General features: G+C 35.6%; 1 protein-coding gene across 2 annotated transcripts; it reads right to left on the minus strand.

The window, feature by feature from the left end:
• Positions 1–658: 658 nt before the first annotated feature.
• On the minus strand, positions 659–8794 carry LOC107958668 (aminopeptidase P2). 2 transcript variants are annotated; one of them, XM_016894498.2, is made up of 13 exons: positions 8241–8794; positions 7747–7872; positions 7509–7628; positions 7117–7392; positions 6781–6953; positions 6327–6581; positions 5900–6051; positions 5498–5688; positions 5177–5285; positions 4928–5082; positions 4570–4662; positions 1077–1157; positions 659–924 (listed from the first exon to the last, which is right to left on the minus strand). In XM_016894498.2, exons 1-13 carry the CDS (start codon positions 8571–8573, stop codon positions 853–855), a joined length of 2136 nt encoding a protein of 711 aa, XP_016749987.2. In that variant the 5' UTR covers positions 8574–8794; the 3' UTR covers positions 659–852. The 2 variants fall into 2 exon arrangements, with proteins under 2 accessions (XP_016749987.2, XP_016749988.2); XM_016894499.2 differs by lacking the exon at positions 4570–4662.
• Positions 8795–11085: the final 2291 nt, after the last annotated feature.

The following is an 11085-nucleotide window of genomic DNA, read 5'->3' on the forward strand; positions in this document are numbered from 1 at the left end:
AAATCTCACAACCAACTTCGAAGACAAAGTGTGCACAACGACAAAGAAACCTTTCACTTATCAGAAGAAAGGCAAGACATCAAAGCTAAATAAGTTTATACGGCAAAGAAAGCTCTATCAAAATTCTCAATGACTTTTTTAACAATCTTATTATAAGTTCTGATCATATTTGTTCTTTCTGAGATAATAGCTAGAACTAGTGGCAGAGCCAAGGGGTAGGCAGAGGCTCCAACCCCTTAAAATAGAAAATTTTCTATTTAGGTCCTTTATATTTATAAAATTTTAAATTAATAATGATAAAATTATACTTTGATCTTCTCAAAAATAATAAAAATTTGATTTAATCTTTTAAAAATTATAATGATATAAACTATTTAAATGGTAAAATTATATTTTTACTATCGTAAAAACATACAATTTAATTCCGCCCACTCCCAAAAAAGATTTTTTTGGCTCCTCCACTTCCTAAAACTACTTATAATCCCACGTTTCAACGCACTCGAACCCACGTCTTACTACATTAACAAAAATACCATATCAATCAAGCCAAGACTCAATGACTTTTTTTAATTATTGAATAACTTGTTTTTCTTATCCATGTTTCCTTTACACTATGTACCTAGGGCATAATTATGGTTAAAATACAAAATATTAAAAATTATCAGGAAAATTTATGATTTATATTTCTCAATGCAGTTAATTTAATTTCATAATTTTCATGAAATATAATGCTGTACATAATGTAATTACCCTACAAACAATAACTCATCCTCACATCATGAGATATATTTACAAGCTTTAGAAAGTGGAAATTTCTGGATTAAAAAAGATGGACAATTTAGAGAGCGGGAATCATTGTTTAGTAATGGGTCGAGTGTTTTTCCAAAGCCATTGACGAGCAGAGCCTTCCAGCAATGGTGAAACCTGTGAAATCAACTTAAGTTAGCTTTATCATGATTTCAAACTCTACAAGGAGAAAAAATAAAAATAAACCAAGAACGCTTATCAAACTTAAGGTTCTTCAAGATTGAAGAAACATGAGTTTTGGGAACTCGAATTCATACGTAAATACCTACCTTTTCCCATACTTGTGAATGATAGCTGTTCAGCCATTCCATCTCTTCGATAGAAAGTAAAGATAAGTCAACCAATTTAGTCTGCACCAAGATATAAACATGATTAGGAAAAAAAAAAAAACAAACTCTAAGTCCTTTTGGATAGGCAATGAGATTGGCTATGAGACTCAAAAAAAGTGGTAGCGGTAATATTGAATATTACAATGGTGAGATTAAAAGTAGTGGAGGGATGTGATTTGGATTCTACGCAATGTTTGCAGTGAGATAGAAGTAGAAAATGACAAGGGAATGAAATTGAGTACTATGGTCCTAAAAGTCTTGTTGGGCTTCATTATCAGTATTTTCCAGGTAGACAATCAGTCCCCTTCTCGCCCTCTCTCGAAGGAGATGCCAAGGTGAGGGTTGCTGATTTACCTCTCTCATTTTCTCGTTCTGACTTTCATCAGCTGACTCGTTACTTTGAGACCAAATACCGTCTCTATTGTTTGTATGAGGATCCATTTTCTTTCTTTTCTTAGGGTTTTTGAAAAGAATAGGAAGATAGAGAATAAAAGGTGTTGACATATTTGAAGTTGCTGCAATGTGCCAAAGGAAGTGCTTGCTTCCAGCACCACTGCGACAAAACAAGAAGTTGTCATATTTAGAAGATTGACAAATTATTGAAACAAATCTTTGGGCTGTGCTAATATCATGGAATGATCAAACCTATCAATGAAAATCAATTCACTTGGAGAAACATATCCTTACGATCGGACCGGATCGGATCGGTTACATCAAATCACTTGGAGAAACAAGACTTATTTGTCAACTGTTTTTTTTTTTTTTTAACTTTGGTCATTAATATCATATTGTATTTAGTTTTTTTAGTTGCTATTTAGAAGAGATTGTGATTGATCTTTTAGTCTGTTAGCAAATCTCAAAAATCTCTACATATTTGAGAGACTTCTACATATTGATTATTGTAAAACATGTTTGTGATTGATTTTACAAGTTAAGTTTCCTGGAGAAGAATTTAGTGATGAGAGGTTTAGTCTTTGATATAAAGAGTGAGATTCTCCATTGGGGTGTGTTAAAATTAGGATCACTGGTTGTATTTGTTTCAAAGATAGCGATCCATCTCACTAAGCTAGGCTTTGTAGATATGGAAACCGAATTGCATAAATAATTTTGTTGTCCCTATTTTTATTGTGATTGTCGCAGTTATAGCAGAAATGCCCACTTCCACTGTCACTTCTGCTCATACTTGTTTCTTGCAGTTTAGCAACTGGTTCATGAAGAAAAATGGTTATAGTGAGAGAGAAGATAGTGGTTGGGTTTTGGATTCCGACTATAGGGAAGGTTTGGATAAATAGATAGGTTTTGAGTAGACGTGGGAAAAGACAAAGGGAGCTCTTGGTTCTTGATAGCTATAGGATATCTACACTAAGGAATACTACAACTAAGACAAAAGACAGAAAAGAAGATAGAAACAAAAAGCTAAAAGATCAATCACGAGTGACTAAGAGCCAGTGAAAATAAGGAAAAGCTAATAAGAAAGAAGGAATAACAGCGGCAAAAGAGAATGGAAAACATGAGATAGGCGGCTACTACCACCCCTAAGATACTGCCTAGCCTAAGAGAAAAGGAACGATTCAGAAAAGATTACAAGCGAGAGACAAGTTGTGAAAAGGTATAACAGGTAATCAAGCAGAAGAGTGGGGCACAAAAGGTTATAGAAAGTTGGGAGAAAACTAAACAAAGCCTTGCACGGTGGAAAAGCACTAACGGAGAAACCTTTTAGCATGCCTAATCCATATATGACACCATAAAACACACTTGACCAACATCTAAATTCTAAATGAAACTAAAAAACCTCAATACAAAGAAAAGACCAAGATACAAGCAGAAAGCATCAAAACATTGTAGCAAATGTATCATAAAAGCATCCTAAATTCTTTTACAAAACAACTATGTATTGATCACCGCAAATCTACTTCAATTTTATATAGTCCTCTTGTTCAATTCAATGTTTGTCAATTTCGCAACTTCTTCTTCTACTCCCATTGCATCGAGACCTAATCATCTCTTCCAAGATGCAATGGTGGCATTCTTTCATTATCTCTTAATACTTTAACATCCATGTTGAAATAAATTTCTTGTTACCCTCCAATATATTTTTCCCCAATGAACCATTGGTCTTCGCCTTTCCAATATATTTAAGTTTTGTGAATCAGTATTCATTACTATTATCCAACCTTTTTTCTTTGATCTCACCTGTATCATAGCTTCCTATTGGCCAACCATATTATTAACTAAAAGGACCTCAGCTTGGTTTGTTGCATCAAGGCCCTCCACTTCAAACTCCAAAATCGCTTCATTAGGCCCTTGACCCATTACAAAACTTCACACCTGTCATCAGTTTTGAGCTGTTTCATACATGTTGTACCCACATCATCAACCGCCATTTTGTGGATATTATCAACAAGCTCAAGATCTTTATGATGCTCTCCAAGATCCATTACTCCAGTATAAAAGCCTCCAAACTCAGTTTCTTCAATACAACCAATAGGAGCCACCGGAGTTCCTTTTTTTTTTTTTTCTTCTTATTGTCAGAAAAAATATGACGGCCTATATCACTACCTCTTACGTGATCATAATCGCAAAGGATTGAGCAAACATTGACCCATCATTAGGAAAAAACCCTCCACCTCCTCCACCCAAATAAAACAATCCTCCCTAGCACATGAAACCGGAAAAACCTCTTTTATTTTCTCCCTATGTTTAGTTTCAATTAGTAACAACCCTTTATTAAGGTCTACCAAACTCACCGTTCTACTATCAACTTAATCAGGAAGCCTAAAAAAACTGCGAAGTTCTGAAAAGTCATAATATTCCGAGCTTGAAGGGGAATACCAAAGCAACAAATCCACACAAGTCTCTTAGTAGGATTGAAACTTCCTGATCATACCTCTACATCGGCTAACCATTCATTGAGCCAACCCTAATCATCATTCTTAAAAATGTTAATGTGTTAGGTTTTGAAATCCAATTAAGAAGTAGCCAGCATCCAGTTTGATTACATTGACATAAACATAGCCTAGTTGAATAAAATTTCCAATAATCAATCACTGCCATAAACTCCTTTTCCTTTCCCTATAATACTCCTTGAAAGCTTATTTATCATTTCATCATTGACAATTGTATTACAGGATTTTATAAATTAATATTTTCCAATATTGCATATATTCATGTTATTAGCAAATTATCATTCCTAGAAGATGGGATTTTTTATACTTCCTCACAAGTCAATATTTCAACTTAATCTATTAACAAATTTGAGTTTTAGATCCCAACTAAGTTTCTTAAAACACATCTAAAACCAGTTGTGAGTCCTGTGACGAGTAATTTATGCCCAGAAAAGCTTAAGATAGTGGAGTTAGTGGACAGAAAAGTGGGTAGAAAAGCGTATTTTAACGTATAAAGGAAGATTCACATAGAAAGAGAGATAGTATACCTGAATGGGAAAAAATGTTAGTTTTTCGAATCCAAGATATTCGATTCCTCCATAACGATTTGGTGTATTAATCTCTTGTACACAAAGGAGATTCTGCAAAGGTGAGAAGAGCCTAAGTAACTAGAGGGTTTCTTATAACATTATAAAATAGTAAACAATGCCCGACTCTGATATAACTTTTAAATTTTAATCACCATGCATTTCAAATAATGTGTAGCCAATGGCGCTAGACTAACTGACATTTGGTTTTACACTAGCGATAAGACCATTAAATGGATTCATCAAGGGAATTCAGCTAGAATTGTTATAGCTAATTCAAAGTTTAAGAACAAACGGATATGGCCGAATGACTTTGTACCTCAATCCGAATGCCAAAGGCATGATCTTCATAGTAGCCAGGTTCATTGCTAACAATCATGCCTTTTTGTAGGGGGGTCACATTTCCATATCTAAAGCTAATACTTTGTGGACCTTCATGGACATTTAATGCAGCTCCAACACCATGTCCGGTACCTGCATGAAATGAGAAAGACAATCAGGTCACAGACCAATAATAGACCAAGCTTTTCGATACCGTTGAAAGTCAACAGAAAGATAGGAGAAATACCATGTCGGTAATCAAGTCCAATCTTCCAAAGGGCAGAGCGGGCGAATGCGTCCAGCACAAAACCTGGAGTGTTCTCGGGGAATACTGCCTCATCAAGAGCAATGTGACCCTGCAATTTGATGATGTATCAGGAAATACTGACAATAACCAACACAAAAAGCAGTTGCGGTCTCATAACTTACGAGCAAATCAACCAATATTCTCAAATATTCTAAATGATCTAACAGAAAATTTTGGCATACGAGTCACTTGATCTCTTAATTTAACAAATACATAGTGCTCCTTTGCTACCAACAAAATAGATGAAAAATGAAGCAGCACCTTTAGAACACAAGTGAAGCATTCTTTTTCCCTTGCAGTTGGTTCACCAAAATGTACTGTCCTTGTTATGTCGGTCGTTCCATCAACATATTGCGCTCCGCTATCCAATAGGAACAATTTATTTGGATCCACAACACTACAACTTTCTGCTTCAGGCGTGTAATGTATAATAGCACCATTTGCACCCGAACCTGAAATATCATTCTTAAAGTCAATTGTGAAAAAACAGAGATTCGATTTTTTTTTCTTGACAATTTTGTCAACTTACATATTCCATTCCAAAATAAAACAAAATGGGACTATTTCACTTTTTTCCAGCATTCAAGAATTAAAATTGTCAGACTTAGACTGGAATGTCTAGAGCTGGAAAAGAGGGGATCAAGAAGTCAGAAATTAATATACCGCTTATTGTATCAAAGCTCGTATCTAGGAAACCATCTTGCTTCGAACGGAATTCTAGAAGTTTGTCTGCAAGGTCTACCTCCGTAAGTTTCATGTTCTTATGAATTTCCTCTTCCAGCCAGCACCAGAACTGTGCCAAAGCAGCTGCATCCCTGCATTTATATTATGATATTATTTATCACCATAATCATAATTCATTAAGTTTTTTCTCTAAATATTATTTTCTAGCAGACAATTGCTTTTAGCTACGCTGAAATAGGAAGTTTCACAAAGAAGGGCTATGGTATGTTTGCATGTCCACCGACAACGGTAAAAACAAGAGTTGCAAAAACATAAATGCTGCTTAAAAGGAATAACCTACAAAAGCAATGTGTCAACAAAGGCCTGTAGCCCATTCTTATTACTATTACATGGAGAAATCAGATACCTCAAGTGAGAATTCTGCATCCCTTCTAACTCGGACGGATTTTTCAATGCCTTGGCCAAGGAGACTGGGGATTGCATATAAACTCCAGAAGGACCAACAGGGAGACTGTCGGATTCAAAATATTGCTTATTCTTTGTTTTGCCTCTACTCCCACGGTTCATAAGATATTTATCGCAAGCAGCCTTATAGGTCTCCACAATAGCAGCATTAACTGATGATGTATCTAACCAAAGGTGAGCCCCCTCCGCCGCCAATCTGAAAAAAGTTATTTCAAAAGTAAGTTCAGATGAGCACATCCAGGGAAAATCAGCTAAGACTATATCTAAATGACAATGCATGAGATCTTTTGAAAATCTGGTCCAATGAAAGATGCTACTTCATGATAGCATGAAAAAACATGCCCGATTCAAAGCATATTGTTCCTAGTATAAAAATAACTGTGCCCCAAACGAACCTCCTTATTTCAGAAAGGATGGAATCATATGGCCTTAGTTCTACACCTGCTTTTTTCAAATGATACATCACCTCTGACGTGACTTTAGAATCATCTACAAATAACTTTGCCGCATCGATCTCAACAATCAAGTATGCATACATAACAGGTGAATGTGGGACATCACTTCCTCTCTGCAAAACAAGATGTGGGACATGCATAAATACTGCTTTTAGCAAGTTGAACGATCAGATTTCTTGCAAAGTAACCAACATTAAACAAATCTTGAAAAAACAATATTGACCAACATTTTTATTTCTAGGAAAATAACAAGTAACTAAGTGCTAGTATCAATACCAAGTTCAGCAACCAGGCAACTTCATCAAGCATGGATATAACAATTGCAGATGAACCAGCCGCAACTAGTTCGGCCCTGAGGGAAGATAATTTGGACACCACGTCTATACCGGCATATTTCAGATCATGAACTCTAATTGGCTTGTTTGGGGGTTTCGGTCTTGATTCCTTCCATATTTCATCCACAAGATTTAAATCGTACAAGTAAACCAACTCAAGGTTCTTCTTAGATATAACCTCCTTCAATTCTTCTGCAGCATCATAAGAAAAAAGAAACTGCTCCCTTCAAATTATCAGATATCATCCCAAAGAGCTAAGCATAAGTAGAGGGTATACCGAGTGCAAATTGTACGCTAGATGCACCCGTTTAGGAGGTTGAAAAGATTGCTCACAGGATCAATTCCGACTCGTCCACCAGGAGCCAAAACATCAGTAAGCCATTCACTAGCTTGTGGGACTCCAAAATTACCGGCACGCATGAGTTTCCAGCTTGAATTTAATTGCTTCTCAGCCTAAATGGTCATAGTCAAAGAAGAACTACTGTCAACAAGCACTTATACCATATTGCACCAAACTCGATAGAAGTAGAACTCCATTAAAATGACTATAAAGATTGTCAACAAATAAAACCTGCAGAAAATAGCGACCATCGGTCCATAAAGCTGCTTTATCCTTTGTAACAATAGCAGTCCCTGCGCTGCCAGAAAAGCCTGATATATAAGCTCTTCTCATGTAGCATTCAGCAATGAACTCACTCTGGAAGCCATGCCAAAAATGTTAGAACTTGGATGCTCTACTAACATAAATTTTTAGTCCCACTTACAGAAGCTCTTCTGCATAAAATAAACTTGAAAATAATCATTGAATCAACCAAAACGTAGTAGAATTCCAGGACCAACAGGCAAAAAAACATAGAAAAGTACATCAAAATGTTATCTTTTTTCAATTACAAACATGCAAGGACCAACATACATGACGAGATCTGAGACACTTCATATAATTTATATCAATTTATCATCATAATTCTCAGATAACATCTCACCTGTATTTTTTTTCCCTAAACAATAAAAAATTATGTCTTTTTGAGCAACTAAAAAGTATATTAAAAAGAAAAAGAATTGAACCTGATGAGCATCCTGAGAAGGGATGATATAAGCATCAATACCAATTCCAGGCTTGGTAAAAAGCTGTCGAAGGGCAACAACCTTTTCATCTGGTTCTTGAACAGCAGCACGGTTCCTACGAAGCTCCCATGAAGGCTTGGCGGTTACAGAGCCTGAACCACAACATCTTATGCTAAAAAATGGAGGACCCTTTTGTGATTTCTTATAAATTGTGGGGTTGTTTTTGAATTTGTGGAAAATGGGGATTGAAAAGGAGAAGAAAGGGAAACGAGAAGAGCAAAGAGATGGATTAAGGCATAGAGGACGCATCGCATGTGATGGTAGGGTATGCATAGCTGATAATAGCAGCCAAATTCCAATATAAACAAGGAAAAAAAAAAGATAGCTTCCTTTTTTTTTTCTTCAGACAGAGAAGATAAGGTATTTTAAGGTTTCTGAAAGAAGATAAAGCAGCAGAAGAAATTATGGAAGTTGGTTGAAAACTGTGTCGTATAAGGAAGGAAGACAAAAAAGGTTGCTTTGGAAGTGGGCACTGTTTTTTACTGAAATACTAACCAGCAGGCAACAAGTAACAACCAACAACAAGACACTTTAACAGTGTCTGTTTCGAAAAGGAAAAAGCTTTTTCAGAGTATAAAAACTAGATTGCTGAAACGTTGTCGTTAAGGACTAAAGACAATCATCACGATTCTAAAAGAAATTTGCCAATGGATTAGACTAAATTACCAATAGATGTAAAAAAAAAAAGTGAATAGGCTGTTTGGTGGAAAAATTAGGGGTCTAGGTAAAAATTTGAAAAACGCTTCCAATTAAGAGTATTTTTTATAAAGTCACCTGAAAATGATTAAACTTAAACAATTACTTTTTCAACGACTATTTAATTAGCTGTTGAACTCCCCAACGGTCTGTTTAAATCCTTTCCCTCTCAAGTGGTCACAATTTTTTTCCTATAACCTCCCCCATTTCATTTTTCTTATAATTCAATCTCAATTCTCTCTCACATTCTCAATTCTCTCTCAAATTGCTCTTAATATCCTCTTAAATTCACTCAATTTTTTTTGCTCTCTCAATTTTATTTCTTTTTTATTTAAATTATCTTAATATTTTTGTAAATTATTTTTTCTACTTCAAATTATTTGGGTTTTTTTTTAAATTATCAATGGCAAATTCTCTAATCCTTCAAGATGAGAACCACATTTCTGTCGATTAATTGCAAATGATAAGAATCACTACAACAAAACAGGCCTACCGCGATACTTTTTTATTATTATTTAGGACAATGGAAAAAAGGTTGGCATAGGTCATCCCGACAATTCTCCCAACACTTCCAAAAACATTATTTTTAGCACCATTGGCATAGGTGCCCCGACGCTTTAATTTTGTTTAATTTTTTTATATTTCTTATTATATTTTAATGTTGTTTAATTTATATATTTTCTTGCTATATTTGAATTTAATATTTTATATAATTTTTCTTTAAATAGGCAGAAAATCAAATATTGGAGACCAATATTCATAATCTATCTACTCCGCCATCACCCTTGATTGAACACTACTTGAGATATGCCAATTTTCGCACGTGGCCATTGTAGGTAAGGGGTGTAAGTTGGACTCGACACTTGTAAGCGCAATGGTGGAAAGGTGGAGACCTGAGACGCACACATTCCATCTTCCATGCGGTGAGTACACTATCACTCTGAAGGACGTGTAGTTACAACTCGAGTTACCAGTGGATGGGTCAGTAGTGATTGGGATTGTTCACATAGCTGATTGGAAAGAGATATGCGATGACTTTTTGAGGAGGGTTCCGGAGACAATTTTTGGAGGCCGAATAGAAATGGCTTGGTTAAGAAGAAATTTCGGTAAGCTCGATGAGGATTCAATTGAAGTCAAAAGAGAACAACATGGTTGAGCTTACATTCTTTTGCTTATTGGGGGTATCCTAATGCCAAATAAGTCATGAAATCTCGTCCATCTAAAGTGGCTGCTAAAACTCATCAACTTTAGATAAGCGGGCGAACTCAGTTGAGGGTTCGTCGTGTTGGCGACTTTGAATCAGGAGATGTGTCAGGCGACACAAATAAAAAAAATTAAAATTAGTGATTACATGCTACTACTGCAGTCATGGGCATGGTATCGGCTGCCATTTTTACGTCCTCAAACAAACTACCTTTACACTTTCCTACTCGTAACAAGGTAAAATTCATTAGATAATCTATTTACCATAATAAAATTATTTAAAATTTAAACTATTCTGCTGACAAATTATTTCAATAGGTGGAACCATTGGCTGAGTTACGCGAGACTACCGAAGGAGCTTTGAGATATACAGCTTCTGTTAGACCAACAATCTGAAAGTGGAGGTAAGTATTTTTTTAAAATTTGAATTATATAATATCAATGTATTTGATTTCAAATTTAATAGTATATATGTAACTAATTTATTATTATTTTAATATAGTTTGAATGGATGCCATACGAGGATCCGGCAATTTGAGAATGCATCTCGTCTGAATTATTGGTGAATCCCAACATCTGGCACGTGAAGGTGCTATTGGTAGTGTACGCCATCGTAGAGATGTCGAATAGAGTGTTGCGGCAATTCGGGTTCAAGCAGCCGATTTTAGTGGCACCTCAAAACCTTGATGATCTGCATCTTATTGACTTGCGGGGGAAGTCGGATGAGAATTAGATTAGATTCCACGCCTAATATATCAACATATGAAACAATAGGTACGAGTTTTTACCTACTCGTGAGGCCATTGTCGCTCCAGAGTTAACTTTCAATCCGAAGTACATAACTTAATTTAGGGTTTATGGCAAGTCATACTTGCTAGGGGAGGAG

This window comes from Gossypium hirsutum, chromosome D11 (genome assembly GCF_007990345.1).
Source record: "Gossypium hirsutum isolate 1008001.06 chromosome D11, Gossypium_hirsutum_v2.1, whole genome shotgun sequence".
Taxonomy (NCBI): Eukaryota; Viridiplantae; Streptophyta; class Magnoliopsida; order Malvales; family Malvaceae; genus Gossypium; species Gossypium hirsutum.